This window comes from Periplaneta americana, chromosome 5 (assembly GCF_040183065.1).
Source record: "Periplaneta americana isolate PAMFEO1 chromosome 5, P.americana_PAMFEO1_priV1, whole genome shotgun sequence".
Lineage (NCBI taxonomy): Eukaryota > Metazoa > Arthropoda > Insecta > Blattodea > Blattidae > Periplaneta > Periplaneta americana.
The window spans coordinates 195,252,583-195,273,441 of record NC_091121.1 but is presented as its reverse complement, the minus strand read 5'-3'; the positions used below and the strand labels follow the sequence as shown (position 1 = coordinate 195,273,441).

The window sequence follows — 20,859 nt, the reverse complement described above, 5'->3', positions numbered from 1 at the left end:
TTGCCCGACAAAAATACCTTCCTTGACTTTGGCATCACTTAATTTCGGAAATTTCTCTCTTACGTACTTAAAGGCCTATCCTTCTTGGTTCATACCTCTGACAAAATATTTTATCAAACCCAGCTTAATATGCAGGGGTGGAAGAAGAACATCTCTTGGGTCCATGAGAGGCTCGGCAACAACATTTTTCTCGCTAGGGTTATGATTTCTTGCAGGACAGTCTGCTTGAATATAATGTGATTTCCTATCCCTGCTGTCCCACATACATAAAAAGCAGCAATATTTTGTGTATCCCAGTTGCATTCCTAAGAGTACAGCAATGAGTTTTAGATCACCACAGATTTTCCACTTGTATTCATGATATTCGATTGAGTCGAAGAGGGCTGTCATATTTGCATAAATCTCCTTCATGTGAACTCCAGGAAAAGAAGGAAGACGGTTGCCATTGTGAAGTAATACAGCTTTCAAACTAAACTTGGAGGAGTCTATGAATAGCCTCCATTCAATTGGATCATGATTCAAATTCAAACATTTCATCAAGCCATTAATGTCGCAGCAAACAAGATTGTTTTTCTTCTAAAAAAAAAGGGAAGTAGATCCCTGTGACGTTGTCTATACTGTGAGACCCTGACATCACGTTCGAGAAGATTCCATTGCTGTAGTCTAGAGCCTAGAATTTCTGCCTTCTCCTTTGACAGGTCAAGGTCTCTAATGAGATCATTCAATTCCGCTTGACTCAGTCTGTGCTGTTTATCATCTTTTTTCCTAAAAATCAGGGTCCTGGGATGTGGAAGGCTTGTTGAGTTCTTCTTCTTGTTCCACAGTGTCTTCATTTTCTACTTCAAACACAATTTTCGTGGCATTTTTACAAATTTTACGCTTTAAAAACACTTCCAAACCAGAAATTCTGCATTAATTACAGCAGAAACAATATGAAATTCACAGTGACAGCAACAATACCTGTGTTTGTAACTTACAAACAGCTGAAGAACATTTGTGTTTTGTTATTTGACAGGTGTGCCAACGCCCGAAACAAAATTTCCCCCAAACTGAAAATTTTGACTCTAAAAAATGAAATGTCACTTTATCTACAAAGCAAGAGCTAATATGTCATTTTTATGGTGATTTTTTAATTCAGCAGGTGGAAATACATATGAATTAGCTATTTTTGAGCAAGAAACATTTTCATTGTTGACCAGTGTTATTATATGTCCAGCATCCTACTGCATATAATGGAATAGAAAATCCATTACCTTATAAACCTTTGACACAGAAATATTACAATGAAAAGTCCACTTACAATTAGTTGTGCCACACGTATTGGCAAAGGATAGAGGATATCCTTGTTTAATAAATTATTCTGAAACAAAAATTTTAAGAACTGTAGGTTTTTATCTTCTAGTATAGTGTGACAAATTAGTACTTGGAAATAATTAGAAACACATCAAGAATTCGTAAAAAAGGTCATGATTCCCTGAATATGTCATTCAAATACTGTTGTCTTTCTTGACAGAAATTTGTGGTAAGTTATTCGTATAAAAATTAATATTATGTATTTATGTAGATAAAGAAAAAGAGATAACCAAATTAAGTTTCATGAACAAAAATTAAAACAGCTGTAAAGTTATTAATGTAAAACTTTAATATAAACATAATTCATAACTTTACACTTCACAAATAAATAAATCTATTAAGGTATGAGACCATGAAACATTCCTTATCTATAAGTAACTAAGAGGTAACCAGGATGAAATATTGTATAATTTATTTCATAATTACTCTATTTGAGAATATCTGTCAGCGAAAATACTATATAACACAAGTTCATTCACATTTACATCAATTGTACTCACGGAATGCAAACTTCATTCTCTCCTTGCCACTAATGTTCTCAACATTTTTCTCTCTTTCCACTCTATTAAAACCGTTTTAACGTTGCATTTTTTCTCCACATACAGAAAATTGAAGTAATTTGTCTTCATTACTTCACGTAATGGTAAGATGAATGGTTTAAATAGGTTATTAATAAATATACTTGATAAAATGTCACTGCATTAAATATAGTAAAAAATATATATAGTTAATTGAAGTTTGGAAATACATTACGAGAAACTCAAAGTGAATGTCAATAATTGAGGAAGAAAATAAGAAATGGTAACAAGATCGAAGTTGAAAATTGTATAATTCAAACTTATCGTGACAATAAACAGAGTTTTGTTCACTATTTCTGAGGTACAGTAATTCTGACAAACTTCATATAGAAATCAAGACTTTCACTATTTTAAATTCAGTTATCGAAATCATAAGAAGGCTTAGTCCCTTATATTGGTATTGTATGTACAGATACATGCTGTAGTGCAAGTACATAAAAAAATTGTTCATAATAACCAATATTAGTTCTCGAATATGCACGCTGTATAAACTAGTCTAGTTTAATGTGAGGTTATGTTAGCATAATACTTCATATAGCATAAAATAAATTATTTAAAATTACTTCAGGACAGAATGGGAGCAGGATAAATTAATATGATACTTAGGCTTGGAATTTATACATCATATGTTTTCTGACCTCTGTTGTCATTATTATATCAATTCATGTACATTCTAGCTTTTATGATGAAGATTGGGAAGTTATCATTAGTAATATAAATTCATATTTTAAAGTACCAGGATGCTGTATATATTTAGGTCAAATTTTTGAAAAGAGAACAATTGGATCTTACTTTAAGAATTTCTTCACATCAACAAATTTATAAATAAATCAGGCCATAAGATAATACGGGAAACCAACTGTTCTGAAATTCAATCCCTTTCCCTCTAGGAACTCTAAAACATTATGTAAACAATGTAAATGATTGATAAAATGGCAAATTTACTAATGTTAATTATATAAGCATGTGTGGCTTACAGCTGTTTCGCTGTATACTGTACACCATCATCAGAGCCTATTAGATCCTGGCGTCATCTAGATATCACTGCCTGTTGTGGGGGTGTGTTTACATGTTGAAGAGTGGAGTCAAATAATGAGTGTGTTCTGAAATTGATCTGTGTGTTGAGAATTTGATTAGGTTGTGTTTTAGTGTGTCTGTATACTTCGTATTGTTCTAGTGTGTTGAGTTTTTGGTTTTTGGGTTGTATGTGTAGGATTTCCATGTCTGTATTTATGTTATTGTATATATGGTTAGCATTAGTTATGTGTTCGGCATATGTAGATGTATTGTGTCCTCTGGTTATTGCTTTAATGTGTTCTTTGTAGCATGTTTGGAATGATCTGCCTGTCTGTCCAATGTAGAACTTGTCACAACTATTACATGTGAGTTTGTATACGCCTGTGTGGTTGTATTTATTTGTTTGTGTTATGTGTTGAGATGTCTTTGTAGTGTGCCATTTTATCAATCATTTGTATTTTAGTGTTAAAAGTAGTGTATGCAAGATTCAAGATGGATAAACAATGTAGGCTAGTTACAGATTTGTTGAAATTGTTGGCGATAGATGCGAGTTTTCCTATATTTGTGGGCACGTCAAAATTTTTAATATTCTTGCTCAAGAAAATTCAAATTACTGTTTATTTAACGACGCTCGTAACTGCACAGGTTATATCAGCGTCGCCGGTGTGTCTGAATTTTTGTCCTGCAGGAGTTCTTTTACATGCCAGTAAATCTACTGACATGAGACTGTCGTATTTAAACACACTTAAATGCCATTGACCTCAGCCGGGATCGAACCCGCAATCTCGAGCATAGAAGGCCAGCACTATACCAACTACGCTACCAAGGGCGACTTGCTCAAGAATGCGCTTACAGAAAAAGCATGGTAAGGGGAAGTTCCTAACGATATGAGTGTGAATGTCTTGTTTCATTGTAATCCGACAGAATGTTAGATCGAGAGTTCGGTTTCTGATCTGATGATTTAATTTTTTTAATTCTGCGTGTATGCGTGGCACTAGCCATTGCCTACATCTGTGATAGAAGTTTGGACTGGTCGGTGTCATTCTCTCAAGCTCAGACCTGCATTTGGAGCAGTATAACCTCTGTCTTCCTTCGACAGTATGAAAATAATGGGAGCTCATGTAAGGTAGCAGGTATTCTCAGTTTCTCTGAAAGCTGGTATTCTGACCACGCCAAAATTATGGCTTAATCTTTTGGATCGACTTATCTAAATTCGGAATCAATAATCTTACAATCTCTGCCATGGTAGCTGATATTTAGTTTGGTTATAAGTGCCGAGAGTGATAATTCACATTTATATACTTCTGAACTTCTTGGTATTAATAACTGAATGCGTTTGAGATTAGCTGAATTATATCGTCGCCTGAATGCAAGAACTAGGTAACTCGAAATTTGTGTTTTTTAGTTACCTCTTTTATAGCACAGCAAAAATCGCACAAAATGTAATCCAGGATCTAGGTGACTGATCGAACGATACCAGCGACATCTATTTTCCAATTACCTTTCGTCTCGTTTCTCTTATCTATACTCTAACCACGACGTAAATACCAGATCACTTATCTGTGGCACGCTAAATATACCTCTTCATAGAACATCTTGTTATTCCTCATCTTTTACAATATCCACCTCGCGTCAATGGAATTCCTTGTCACAAAGTATTAGGGGCTGCAAGACAACAAACACCTAACAGCTTAAAAGATAACCTTATTAGCATTTCATTCCAATCATACTGATTTAAACTATCACTGACTACACTGTTACTTTTTTCTTTAGACATCATCCTGATAGTGCTGTATTTTCAAAATTGTCTCATAATAATCTCTTTCTATTATCTAATATCATTTGAAATATATTAACATTCTATGTATTTTAGTTTAATTCTGCTACACAGTTTATTTCAGTGTTTAATTAATAGTTCATAGTATTTTGTTGTTTAATTCGTAAATAACTCTTGTATACATGTAACTCTCATCTAAATCAAATTGTTGAATTCTTTGTAAGTTCATGCATATGTATATATACTTTTTGCTGGTTGAGTGGAAGAGAAGGCCTTACGGCCTTAACTCTGCCAGCTAAAATAAATCATTATTATTATTATTATTATTATTATTATTATTATTATTATTATTATATAACAAATAGCTAAAAGAAAACGAGACATATTCCTTAGTGCAATAAATAAGTAAATAGGCGATGTCACAAAATATGAAAAATCAAGTTACCTAGTTCTTGCATTCAGGCGACGATATGTATGAAGGGATGATAAAAGAAATCTCGTTTTTTAAACTATTGTTGAATTTGAATTTTTTTTTTTTTAATCCAATGCCACCAGGTTGTCTTTTCGACATTTCTGGTCTTCTCTCCTGGCCGCGGCTTAGTTGTAACCCACTTCTGAGGTTGGGGCGCCTGGAAGGCGGAGTTACATTACCCCAATGATGTGATAGGATGATTATGATAATGTGAATGTAAGTTATATTGTTGGATTAATTCTGATGTTCTGTTATTTAAAAAAAAAAAAAATTACTTATATTGCATTATAAGTTGTTATAGGCTACATAACTTTCACAATCCTAAGTCACATATTACACTCTATGAAACAACTTAATATAAAATACATTAAATGACAGGACAGTGGCAATACAAGTTTGTGCACAAACAATATAGCAGCACAGTACAAATTTAATTTATGAATTTAAATACACAATCATGCCATGGTATGAAAGAAAAATTTCACAACCTCGAGCGGGAATCGAACTTGCGACTTCCTGTTCTCCGGTCAGGCGCTCTACCACTGAGCTATCGAGTTCGTCTCACGCCAAAGGCTTGGAATTATCCTTTCATAATGGCGACTCTGTTATAGAGTACTGTCCATAGCGTCTGATCTAGTCAGCACTGCTTATGGCTGGAAAGAAACTTTACAAATGTAATCTTCATCTTACGATGTTTGGTGACGTCTTAATTAGAGTTCATCTTCATGAAGAAGCATGTTTGGTATCCCTTTATTTATGGGAAATTTTCTTCCCGATTCTGGGCAGACTAATTCTCCATTGATGACTTCGACCTCAAGCAAAACATGGTGAACTTTCTTCAGGAATTCAAAATATCATTTTCATGATCATCACTCAGGGTCTGCAGCAAGTCACCAGAATGGCCAATACTATCACCAGCATTCCAGAGTGTTTCCCAGTCCAGTTTTGGAATTATTCTCAGAACAAACTCTGAGTTAAATTCAGTTTCTAGCACTTTGATGTCCTTGGCGCTTGTGGAGTGTCGCCTTCTTGGGTCTATGATCGTCCATGGAGTGGATTCCCTGTTTCTCCAGATATTCCTCTATCTTCAGGTTATCCGTGCTCTCAACTACCACAGAACGCCAGAGTTTCTGGAACTCATCGTCCACAGGCAGAGCTGCTGCCTTGTTTGTGAAGAACACAATCTTCTTCTTGTCAATCGGTCGCGAGATGTATAATGATCTCTCATTCTGCAGAGCCTTGAGGGTTTTATTACAATGTGGCAAAGATTCCTGAACGTCTTCCAACAGAATTCCTGCATGACTCTTCAAGTCTTGTTGCGTCAACAAACGCAGTTGATTTCGGTAGTAGGCCAATATATTGATATTACCGTGGATATAGCTTAGACCAGCCTCCTATGGCGTACCTTGGGCAACAACTCTGTTAATAAATTGGTCTGTATAACTTCATATGGGTGAATGACGAACAGAAAAGTACCCACCATTAGTAAAAATTATTTAGTCTCTTCTTCTTTTTTTTTTTCTTCATACAAATGCATTTACATAGTTGCACGCACATACATACCCCATACACATACATGCATACATACATACACACACACACACACACACACACACACACACATACATACACAAAAATTACAATAAAAATTCTGTTACAAAGGATTATAAAAATATTCTATTTACTGAAATAATTCGCAATAAACCAATTTAAGTTTAGTAAGTTAATAATCGCAATAAACAACAAATTGGCTTTAAGAGTTAGGAATGTTTCACTTGTGGACTCAACCCACAATATCTTCAGAAATACACTTAACATATCTATAAATAATAATATACAGAAAGGATGAGTTTCTGTTAGTAGTAACATTACTTTACCTACTTTTGGATTAGTATTTCAATTGTTAAACTTAATAAATTCTCCTATAAGTATGCAATTGTCAGAACTAATAACTCATTAGAGTCAATAAAGAAATAACCAGTTTTTTTTTTTTTACATAAAACAGTTAAGTAAACACGACTTAATTAATTTTGTTTTTACACACAGATCGCTATGGATTCTATGCCAGTTTACAGTTTCTTTATTGATGTAATACATTAATAATAATTTCTGACTTCAAAATATGTTATTTTTTCATTCGTGAACCTAACAGAAATTCTCAACTTAAGGGATTGTTTTGTATAACCTCACCCTTTTAAATACAATAAAAAAAAACTTTGGCAAAAAATATTTAGAATCTTATTTCAATTGACATTCAAAATACTACTAACATAATAAACTGAATTAAAGTACATTTATAAATGCTAGCAATGGTTGCTGCTGGTAAAATCACATTTTATGATGTTTCGACATTTCTTACCTAACTTTTAATTTGATTCCAGACAATTATTGGTTAATTTCGTTCTGTTATAATTACAACTTAAATTTCTGAATTCATAGCCAAAGTCTAACGACAATAATTCGAGAGTGTTTGGGTAAAGAGAGATAAGTCATAAAAATGGGTTTTGAGATAAGTGACAACTAAAATTCGGACTCTTACTGCAAATAGTTTTCTAAACAAATAAAACACATCAAATGCTAGTATTATTAGTTTATTATGCACCCACTTCTTCACCTGGGGAACAAAACTCAAATTCTAAAAAAAAAAAAAAAAAAAAAAAAAAAAAACCTTTATTTTTACCCGAACACACTCAATTTGTCTCGTGTTTCTTTTAGAACAATAACTTTCAATCAGACACTTTATGAAATGTTTTTAAGTTATACACTGGCCAGCAACATTTTTATAATGCTGATATTCTATTTTTACAAGAAATTAATACCTTGTTTTATTAACTGATTACACTAAAAATTTTTCACACCTTTCGAGAGAAAAAAAAGTTAGCCGATTCCTATACATACTGCATCAATTCGCAGATTCCTGAAATGACAATAAAATTATCTACTGGGCCTAGTTTGGAAGTTATTAAAATTGTTAATGTAATACATTAAAACATACGAGCATTATCATACTAATAAGAACATCAATTTCTTTAAAATACTTTACATGCATACAAATAACACAAAGAACAAATTTTACTGAATGTTATGTACTATCATAAAAGTCGAGAGTTTCGCAGGATTTCAAATCAGTGATTCTTCATTGTTCTCACTAACATCAACTTGTAATTAATTGACAAAATGGTAACTGATTTTACCAAATCTTCATTGTGAGGAACCATTGTGATTTATCTAGAGAAAATCAAAACTCGAGTGGGATTTATTCGACTATTACACGATTAGAAGAAAGTATATAAAGATTAGAAGAAATGAAGTACTCTAATGCGATAAAATATTAATTGACTTACTGAAATTCTATTTCACTAATGTTAGCTTCACCAAAACGTTTGAATGGAGCCGCCATTTTCAGTTGACTGTCTATACTGTAAACAAATGACGATCAAAAAGCATGTTTTATAGTACTGTACCGTAAAGAATTTGCAGTTTGAAATGTTGGCAAACAAAGAAACAAATGCTAGGGTAGTGATAAAAAGAAACAAGTGCTAGGGAAGCTATAAAATTAAACAAATGCTAGGGAAGCAATAAAATTGTGTGATAAGTAGCCATGGCTGATTGAAAGACGTCCTTTCGTACCGTTTTATTGATGAAATGACATAGTAAAAGACTGTAATAGTCACACAAAAACATACCGGTAGTTATTTGCGTAACTTAAATGTTCTTGTCAAACCATAAGGAGAGCGAGAAGTAATAATTATTAAATTTATTACAGTTTTACAGATGGGTTTCTCAGATTAGTTGTGCAGATGTACACAACTAAATTTTGGAGCATTCTTCTTTCTCTGGCCGATAAATTTTGCAACCGAAATAAATAAAAAAATATTGCTTAGATAGCCATGCAAATTTTGCTTTTGTGGAGTTATGGTGTAAGCACCGTCTGCACCCACATTTATTAATTCAGAGCTCAGTCCAATCAGTACTACTAAAAAATCTTGACCTTACAACTACTACTGATTAGCTGTATTACTAGAATATTATTTCAATTCAAAACAAACTGTTACCGGTATCCAAAAGGTCTCAATAAAACACATTCAAAAATGCTATTAAAGGTTCCTATGACTATTGAAAACACTCACTATTTGTGAAGAGAAAACGTATTCTCTCCACAAAAGTAATCCCAGGCGGAAATACCGGTAATGAATTCTAGCAAGAGTAAAGTCATGGTCCCTGTATGTCTTCTGCGCAAAACACAATAAAACTAGGAATAATGACGTCATCAAATTGGAACTTAATTAACTTAGCAAATGTTGCATTAAATGAAATACGATACCTATCATACAACTAAATATCGGATTGTTTTCTATTTTTAGTGAAAAAGTTGCAAACTTATACCGGGAATTAAAGTGCATAAAAGAATTAAGACCCAATGGATAATTTTAAGTATCATACCAATATTTGGAATCTACACATAAGGACAGCTATTACTTTTCCAGAGCTAAAAAATCATGTTCTCTGGGGGCTTCTTTTATAACATGACTAAGTTATAAACTTACATGCTACAATATCATCTCCATCTCAAAAAAAAAAAGTCTGAATTGTTTTTACCTTCAATGTTTCACTTCAGTGCTAATTTATAACACAGACATGCTGATATTCCAATAGGTATATGGAAATATTCTAAAGTCAGAACACTCTTACGTCACTGAAACTTTGCAAAAATATAATTCACATAATAATGAAAGCATAACTCAGTTCACAAAAGTGTGGGATTTATTTATGTTAAGACTTAATACCGTCATTTTGTTTTTCAGTCATTAATAGCCTCTCTTCGTACTTTATAGAGCATTCATTATGATAAATATTATGACTTTCTTTTCCAATTGACTGCAATTTCTACATCCCATTCATAGTAGGTCTACTGGTAGCTCTGTATAAAACCAATTTGCACCTGCAGAGACAAAATCATTATTTCGCTGAGTAAATCTGCAAAAAAAAAAAATCCTAACAAATATAGCTAAAATAGCTTTGATTCGTTGCATGATGAAATAAAGCAACCGAAATAAAACAATTGAAACAATTATCATGACTAAAGCTTCTTATTAATATCTAAGTCTTACTTATCAGTAGGTGAACGTTTTTTTTACAATTTTTTTGGCATCATGAGGTTCATATTGTATTTATAAATTGAATACATTACTGGTATATAAATACAATTAAAATATATATCTTAAAAGACATTAAAAGTTAAAGGTTAATTTTATTTATTTATCAGTAATGTGTTCAATTTATAAATACAATATGGAACTGATAATTCAAAATGTAACGAAAACAAATATGTAATACATTAAGGTGCAATAAAAAGCATTCAAATCTGATAAGTAAGACTGACTATTTATCCAACAATACTTATCTGAACAAAAAATGATTTTGAAGAAAAAAAAGCATAATGACGTTAAATCCCATTATTTTCTGAATGAAATTGTGTTCTTATTTTTATGTAAACCACAATTTTAACGAAGTTTAAGTGATATCGTGTCCTGACTTGAATAATCCTATAAAAGGCTTGTCTTGTATACACTCTTCACAAAGTACTATTTCCTATATTGTACAATCGACACTTTCTGTATAGTATTTTATTTTCAGAACACACGGCAAGTCTTTGTAACATAATACTGAAACAAACTTCTTCCAGTTCTATTTTTAAACAGAAAGCTTTACAACTAATATACGTTCATTAAACAAATGATAAACGTGATTGCACCTTCAAAACAGCACCTTTTGTTTTACTGTCCTATGGAACACATCAATATAACACGTATTGTTTTTTTTAACATTACCTTTCCACAACGGCAATATGAATCCCTTTGTTTTTTACTTCTTCCCGTTCTAGACATGCGCGATAAAAACCATCTTTCACTCATTTAATATTCAGTCGATTTATATTTACTGAAACTTATAACAAAACAATACAATACGCTAAGCTTCACTGCAAAGAAAACTAAAAAAACAGTTGTGGTCGATTGAATTTCTTGGATAATGCAGACACTTCATCATGGACAAACAAAAATGCAATAGAAATGCAAACACTCTAGGAAGCTTGTAGAACGCCACTGCTAGTGTAACATACAAACAAACTTCTTAATGTTCTTGTGAACTGTTCTGACTGGGAGCAATCATATTCTCAAATTTCTTCCAGTTCTCTTCAATAGGTGCGAATACGATAAGAATTATAAGAGTGGCCACAAGCAGCAGGATCACCAATATGTATATAGCCAACATGAATTTCCTGAAGCACGAATGCTGGAACCAGAGAAAAATTGTCATTGTATCATAAATTACAAATCAAAATGCATGCTGAAAGAGACACATAAGTAAAAAATACAACAGATGATGACATCTAAGTGGTATTGATTAATAAAGCTTCTAATTTTATTACTAACTTTTAAGAAAATTTTAGAGTCCCAGCAAGATTCCACACTTTCCATGTTAATTTATTTAGGTTAGTTAGTTTAAATCCTGTCCAAATTCAACGTCGCAAATTTCTAGCGCAATAATTAATAATAGATCCCTATTAGAAACAACAACAACCAAATTTCTTGGCTTAAAAATCGATAATGTGTTAAATTGGAAAAATCATATTAAAGAAATTACCCCCAAACTAAATTCAGCTTGTTTTGCTATTAGATCTATGCAAAAGATAATAAATATCAATACCTTAAAAACAATATACTTTGCATACTTCCACTCGGTAATGAGTTTTGGAATAATATTCTGGGGAAATTCCACAGATGGTAACAGTATATTTCTATTACAAAAGAGAGAAATTAGAATAATAGTAGATGCCAAATCTAGGGACTCGTGTAGGACTATTTTAAAAAAACTACAAATAACGCCCATGGCTTGTCAGTATATCTTTTCATTAATAATCTTCCTCGTAAGTAATCGTGAAAACTTTGTAACTAATTCAACAGTTCATAGCATAAATACACGTCAAAAAATTACTTTCATACTCCATCGGCAAGTCTATCGTGCTATCAAAAAGGAGTGCGTTATATGGCAGTAAACATTTTTAATAGCCTCCCTATCGATATAAAAAATGAAACTCAAAACATAAGATTATTTAGGACCAAATTAAAGAAGTACCTAATTTCTCACGTCTTCTATTTTGTAGGTGAATTCATGACATTCAATAACACTTCATGAAATTGATACTAAAACTTTGTGTTGTACTAGTAGACTATATTGTAAATCTCGTCTGTATATATTTCATCTAGACTGTGACTATCAATTAAGATTTTATAATAGTATTAAGTTTTTTGACTTGTTCCATATTCTAGCTGTAAGCATGTATGAATACCATGGAATGTTAATAAATACAATACAATACAATACACAATACAATACAATACAGTTAGTGGGGTTTAAAAAAGGGCTCGTCAGCTACTATGGCTATTTGCGCCCTTATTTAAAATCTTTCACTAAACACAAATACAATACAATAACCAGAATACTTAAAAGAACTAAAAACGTTGTCACGGTTAAAACGAGGCAAACAAATGCAGTTTCAACAAGGTGAAGCATAAAAACCATAAAAGTGAGAAGTTCTCAGACCCTAATTAGTAGGGCTAGGATTTTGATGACCTATAAATCATAAAAAAATGTCCTAAAACGACGCATTTATGACCTAAAAATCTTTCAAAAATGTCCTAAAAGTTGATCTTACATTCCAAAATTGGCTTAGTAGGAAAAGGAGTTTTGTGCTACTTAATATTTAGACTAGTAATTATATTAAATTAAATTCTAGTACCAACATTTAAGTTTACTTAATTTTACATAATTTTTTTTAAGTGATACACTTTAATTAATTATTTTACCTGATGTAGCTAGTTTCCATGTAGCCCACCACAAGGCCACTCTTATATGGAATTAGCAAGTATAGAGGAGTCTATATTGAAGGGATGGTTGGACTGATCCATTACATAGGGTGTACTACGTTAAAAGGGCAATATTTGTGTAGAAAAACAATTAAAATAATATACAAAATAATGGGTATTAGCCACCGGCATAGCTCGGTCGGTTGAGGTGCTTGCCTGCCGATCCAGAGTTGTGTTCGGGCGCGGGTTCGATTCCCGCTTGGGCTGATAATCTGGTTGGGTTTTTCCGAGGTTTTTCCCAACCGTAAGGCAAATGTCAGGTAATCTATGGCGAATCCTCAGCCTCATCTCGCCAAATATCATATCACTATCACCAACTCCATCGACGCTAAATAACCTCGTAGTTGGTAAAGCGTCGTTAAATAACCAAGTAAAAAATAAAGGGTATTAATGGACAAAATATGTAGACAAAATATCAAAAGAAATAAACATTATTTTATATTAATAATGGGGATTTGTGGCCAAAATTAAATGAAAATGCCTCAAAAATGTCCGAATAACACAAAAGGTGCAAACAGGCAAAAAATGCAAAAAAAATGCCCTAACAAATATGTCTTAAACACTCAGTTTATCACATAACACATAAATATTAAAGTGGCTATGTTTCTGGCTTACTAGAAAAAAGATGGAGTTTCATCAAAATCCTAACCCTACTAATTAGTATTTAAAAAGAAACAACAAAACAATAAAACAAATGCCGCCAGAAATAAATTGTCTGGCGCATTTATAAAATGCACGGATGTAAAAGGTCCGAATGTTATGTTTGTTAAAATCATATACTAAAAAATGTAACCTCCGGATGTAAAGAGTCCAGAGGATAAGTAAAACGGGTCATTAAAAACCTACATCACCCTGTCAAGTCCTGTATTCGATAAAAATCTCAAACCTGCACTTGTAAAAAAAGGTAAAGGTATCCCAGTAGCATGTCATGAAGGCACTTGGAGGGGCATGGAGGTAGAGCCCCATGCTTTCCATGACCTCGGCACTAGAATGAGGTGGTGTGGTCGGCACTACGCTCTGACCGCCTTTTACCCCCGGGAAAGACCCGGTACTCAATTTTATAGGAGGCTGAGTGAACCTCGGGGCCGTTCTGAAAGTTTGGCAACGAGAAAAAATCCTGTCACCACCTGGGATCGAACCCCGGACCTTTCAGTCCGTAGCCAGCTGCCACAATTAAAATCATTTCCAAGAGTGTCACATAGAGTCGGCCGAATTCCATACTGTCGACGGACACGTCATATTTTCTACACTGTAATAAAAAATGTTGCACCGTAAGTGGAACATGGCATAGATCACATTCCGGCTGAGGCTCGCCACGTAGGAATTTATTTAGGTCATACGGTTTTCGTTTACACAAGTTTTGCACCTATACAATCGTATTTTAAACCCTAGAAGATATGGAACGTCATTATACGTTCTGAATCAATTTTTCTCGAAATTAGGTTTGCCATGAAAACATAAAAACGCGAAAATAGAGCACGTGTTCATTGTTAAGATGCTGCCCACTTTGACATTCGTGGAAATTTGAAGCTGCCCTTAGACAATCTTGTGTTCTTTAATGACAGGAATTATTTGATATTTATTTAGGAATTTTCAATCTACAATACTTTATTTTAGATAAATCTTCTAGACTGAACATTCCTAAATAAATACCAAATAATTCTTATGAACAGATTTATGGGACCTAAAAAAGCTTCAATTTGAGTTGTAAAATCCTTTAATGACATTGTTACAGTGAAACATTTTGTAACACAACATAATGTAAGTGAATTATGGAACAGTTATCACAATTTAAGAGCATGGTTATTTCTTAGGAACAGTCCAAAATAAGATTTTTTTTACTTGGTTATTTAACGATGCTGTGTCAACTAAGAGATTATTTAGTGTCGATGCGATTGGTGATAGCGAGATGAGGCCGAGGATTCGCCATAGATTACCTGGCATTTGCCTTACAGTTGGGGAAAACCTCAGAAAAAAACCAATCAGGTAATCAGCCCAAGCAGGAATCGAACCCGCGCCTGAGCACAACTCCAGATTGATAGGCAAGCGCCTTAGCCAACTGAGGTACGCTGGTGGTCATCATATGTTATTAAATGAAGGTCACATGGGAAGAACAAGGTAAGCCAATGTCGTCAAATTTTCTGGATTGGGTTCAGCTAACTTTGGCTCTAAGCAATTTTATTAAGATTTTCTACAAATACTGTTACATTCTTCAAGAATATGTATTACAGACTCAAATATGGCTAGATGGTTTAACTGTTAAGTTATAAATTTATCTTTGAAAATTTTACTAGACTGACAATTCGTTCTCCCCGTATAGCCTTCAAATACTATTTCAGATGTTATTAAATATAATTTGTTAGCTATACGTTTTTCTTATTTACGTGTTTTTATCTTCAAACACCTATAAAAACGTGAATATGAAGTTTCACTATCATACATTTTCTTTTTTTACATCTTTTTTGTTTCATTTTCTCGTCAAAGAGCAGTTTAAATAAATAAAGTTCTCAAATCTAACAATCCATTTTAAACACAATGCTGTGACAGATAGTGTTGGCCGAAGACTGAAAGGAAATCTTGTGTTGGAATGTGATGTGCTGCCGGAAAATGTACTCAGACAAATTCACTCTTTAACAAGAGAGGAATTGCACCAGGTAATAAGGAATTTACTTCACAGATTTTAAAAATGTGTGCATATCAAAGGTCAACATTTTGATCATCGTCTTTGAGGCTGATAGATGCTTTCAAATAAAATTATGAATTTTATTCTTATGTTTAATATAATTGCAATTAATGGGAATATTGACTGAGTGTCCAAGATATTCTTTTACGACTGACAATCTTGCAGGCTGGATAACACAGAAGCTGCTAGTGTAAAGTTACCAGATGTTCCCATTTCTCAGGGACAGTCCCCAAATTTTGCTACTTGTCCCTAAACAAAATTCGTCCCTGGAATGTCTCCGAATTGAATAATGTGTCCTCATATATTCCCGGATTTTAAGTGTTAATTATTATATTTTTTATAAAAATCCTGTCGGATATTTTAATGTCTGGCGTTTTCATTCACAAGATAAGAATTTGAAGAGACATTAATTTCCTTCAAATATACGAGTACATCGACTTGATCTGAATGAAAAAAAATAATATATATTTTTTTAATTTCTTATTTGAAGAAGTGTGTGACTTGAAGAAAATAGCAAATGGAATGAAGAAAATGATGATCTATGCTCAAAATGAAGTGACTTTTTTTTTTAATTGTTCCTGATAAAATTATTTTCTATACACGACTTCTGAAGTTGATTCAAATATGTTGGTACCGGTATCTTTCTGAAAGTAATGCTTCAGTGAAAAGAATTTTTTCTTCTATGAATATGATGTGGAAATAAAAAAAAATGAGTTTAGAAACTGTTCAAGTCAACTTGCTATCTTAACCAACTTCAACAAGACCTGTCAGGAATTTGCTGCAAAATTGGGATCCAGAGAAGAACTCCTTAAAAAATTCACTCTTCTGATAGTATTTTAAGTAGTAGTTATGTAGAATGAATATTTTTAGTGTACAACTCGTATGACTGTAGTAGATTGATTACTTTAATTCCTTAAAATGCGTAAAACAATGTAAGAGAAGGCATGTGTCACTGTTGATATGATTCGTCCATCTGAGGGGGACATTAAGTCTGGCGGCCCCCTTGGTGCTATTCGACAGGAGTAGGCTACATGCCAGCACCAGGTTTCCCCTTCTCCCTTCCTCACCATCATCATCCTTACCCATTCCCTATACTACGCTTACAAGGACATTTAAATTACACTCATCCTAGTACACGACATAACTCTTCACAGATACACATCATGCATAATGTGGCCCACCGATGTGGTGTGTAATTTGAAAATGGGTCACAGTCCTGCCATCTATCCGCAGTATGCGGAACCCGAATCACACACAAGCACACGCACATGCGCACGCACACACACACACGTACACGCAGCAAACTCTAGTTAACAGAACTGTTAAAAGTAGTTTTGTCATATATCACTCTTTGTCCCTGGAAATTGTGAAAAAAATCTGGCGACCTTATGCTAGTGCAGATGAAAAGAGTTGAAGTACAATTTTATTAGTAAGATTTTAAATCGGACACACACTACTACTGAGTAATATCATTATTAGGGCCCGGATTTTGATGACCTAAAGAATACTAAAAGTGACCTTAAAATGATGACTTTATGACTTTAAAATCAATTAAAAATGACCTAAAAATAAAAAAAGAATGACTTAAAAATTACCTTTATTTGTCGACCTCCTTGCGCAATATGGCAAATCACTTACACTTTTATCACTCAACACTGCATTACAATAACTTACAAACACCTTTTTCCAGAGTTTCTTGTACTCGCCAGAGTGTAGTTTCTCCAAGACTTCACAATTTAAAAGGAAAATGTCACCACTGTTTTCTTCATTCATTTCCCCAACAATTACATTTACAACATAGCGACCCATGCAATCTGTGGTCTCATCAATTGAGACTTAGATTTTTTCCGTCCAGTTTTGCTCGTATGGCATCAATAGTTTTGTTGTAACATGATTCAATACTACCTTCCGCTCTGTGAATGACTGAATTGTAACCAGTACACAAGAACCTGTGACAGTGCGAACCTCAAGCAGGTAATTTCACCCCCACATTCCTTTAGAGGACAAAGTCTGTCTTAAAATAGACATGACCAGTTAGTTGGACGAGTCCAAATGTTTAACAGAACATGAATAGGGGAGGCCACAATGCAACAGATTTCCAAGAATTCATAGATTTCGTGTTTCAGAAACATAATTTTACTAATATTAACAATAATGCAATCAAAATCGCTAAAAATGACAAAAACCCGGATTTGTTCTTAAAATATGACTAATAGAAAGTAATAATCCGTAAAAAATGCCCTATCAGAGAAAAGTGTCCAAAAATGCATAAAAAATGACCCATCAAATTGGTTTAATTTCACTGAAGATGATATGAGCTACATTTATCTTCCATAGAGCATTGTCCTAGCATCATCAGAAAAAAGATGCAAAGTCATCAAAATCCGGGCCCTAATCATTATCATGGCAAATTCAACTTAAGAAATGCTATTACCATGGTTGAACTGGAAATATTAATATGTAAATTTCTCCAACGAAATTATCTTTCAATATCAACAAGATACAGCCATTAACTTAAGACAAAAATTTACAATAAGACAGAAGCAGATTGCTTGTCAAAACAAAGTGTTTTGTTACCCAAGTTTCTGAATTTGTACATCTACACGAGAATGTCTATAGGTACAGCTTTTATCTTAGTCTCATAACTCTTACTCATTATTTCGTCCAATGAAAAGGATAAAAATGAAAGACTTACAGGAGAATCCTGTTTCCTCTCAGGAGAGTGCAGAGGACTCCGGCTTGACGTCATCTCCTTCATGGGGAATGAATTCACTCTCTTTCCATTGTTCCTTTCACTGGCAATGCTCGCAATCTGTAGTTTAAGAAAAATAACATGCTTTCACAAGTGCAAAGCTATCTATTACTTCTAGATATGGTCAGTAGATGTATTAGGTATCTACTAGTCTGATAAAGTGAATTCCATTTGAAGATCATCCAAAACGAGATAGCTGCTAAGTATAGGATACCAGCACCTAAAAGATCCAGTCTACTTGTAAATTCAAAGGACCATTCAACAATTAACAGATTAAAAGATAATGTCTTGGGTTTCTGCCGTCATGGAGAATTGCTCCGAATCAACAGACATAATACGGTTCGTTCTCTCATCGCAGCTTCAATCCGTCAGAATGCTTCCTATGAGGTTTATGAGGAGGTTGGTTGCGTCTCTTCTGATGGCTCTACTAGACGGGCTGATATCATCATAATTGATCGGCAGAAGGATAAGGGTGTCATTCTTGATCCCACAATCCGTTTCGAGATGCATGAGCAACAGCCACAAGAGGTGTGTCGTGAAAAACAAGTCATATATGAGCCTTGTTGTCAGCATCTTGGAGCACAATACCACATCACACATTGGACAGTTTTTGGGCTCATGTTCGGTGCCCGTGGCACGATCCCACGTGAAACTTTAAATCAACTTAAACAATATAAAATTTCTGATGCAACAATTGATGCCATAGGATCTCACGTGTTAAAATCATCCTTAGCTATAATTAGAAATCATTTGTACCCAGCAAAATTTTTATTGTAAATGATTTCCTACGTTTTCTTATCTTAATGTTTTTTCTTTCTCTTTCCAAGTGTCACAAAATTGTTTTGTTTACTTATTATTCTTTATGAATTGATTAGTAGGCCGATCTATCAGACCCTTATTTAGGGCGGCTTTTGTTTAAACAAATTATCTATCTATATATTATAATTATTATATGTAGGATTATTAATTGCAACCTAAATCCGGCCCTGGTAGCGCATACTTTAAAATCGCCCATTTTCCTAGCGAACCCTGTATAATACCAAAAAAAAAAAAAAAAAATTATTCTGCGTTCTTAATTATTACTTCCAGCTTACTACCAGAAATATTCTTACACCACATGGAACAGACATGCATACTAAACAAAGACAACAACAAACACGCAGACAACATCATGTATTGGCACAGATACGTAGATGACATACTAATACTATACAAAGGAAACAAAAGACAGATCCAAAACCTACATCAACACATAAACAAAATACACCCAAAGCTACACTACACATTAGAAATTGAAAACAACAAATCCATAAATTTTCTAGACATCACAATAACAAAAGTAGACAACAAACACACATTCAAAGTATACAGAAAACCCACAACAACAACACACATACACAACACATCCAACCACCCAACACAACACAAACAAGCTGCATTCCGAACAATGGTACACAGACAACTCAACATACCAATGAACCAATAGGATTACAACGAAGAGCTAAACACAATCAAATACATAGCACAAGAAAATGGATACAACCCTAACATAATAGACAACATAATATGTAAGACAAAAAAACACCACAAAAAACAGAAGAATACAACACAAACACAAGAACACAAAAAATACATCACACTAACATACGAAAACAAAAACACACATAAAATTGCAACCTAATTTAAGAAATTAAATTACAACATCGCATACGGAACAAATAACACTCTCTCTACACAAACATCTCAACACACAAACAACACAAACAAACAAATACAACCACACAGGCGTATACAAACTCAAATGTAACACCTGCAATAACTTCTACATAGGACAGAAAGGCAGATCATTTCAAACACGTTACAAAGAACACATCACAACCATAACAAAATTACAAAACACCTCCACATATGCAGAACACATCACAAATGCCAACCACATCTACAGAGACGTCAACACAGACATTGAAATACTGCACATCCAACCAAAAAGACAGAAACTCAACACACTAGAAGAATATGAAATATACAGACACACGAAAACACACCCAAACGAAATTCTCAACATACAACTCAATTTCAAAACACATACACTCTTTGACTCTACACTGCGAACGCACCCTCACAGGAAACAACAAGTGGCGCCAAGACCAACAACGACAAGTTCTGAAGATGACCCATAAATAGGTCGAAACATGTAAACAAAGTACGTTAAAATTTAACACAAGAAAGTCTTATCATACATATTCCGAGATAATTATTTGTCGTTCTTTCACAACTACAGAAAATATTCAAAGCTATT

At 33.6% G+C, this 20,859-nt stretch overlaps 1 protein-coding gene across 3 annotated transcripts in view; it reads right to left on the bottom strand.

Moving 5' to 3' along the window:
• Nucleotides 1-1,619: 1,619 nt before the first annotated feature.
• Nucleotides 1,620-20,859, bottom strand: part of LOC138700401 (putative ferric-chelate reductase 1 homolog) — a 421,089-nt gene continuing 401,849 nt past the window's right edge. For all 3 annotated transcript variants that reach the window (XM_069827014.1, XM_069827017.1, XM_069827015.1), the window contains exons 11-12: nt 18,504-18,620; nt 1,620-11,491 (exon numbers count right to left, since the gene is read on the bottom strand). In XM_069827014.1, coding sequence (XP_069683115.1) covers nt 11,330-11,491; nt 18,504-18,620 — 279 coding nt within the window. In that variant the 3' untranslated portion in view covers nt 1,620-11,329. The remainder of the gene's footprint in view (nt 11,492-18,503; nt 18,621-20,859) is intronic.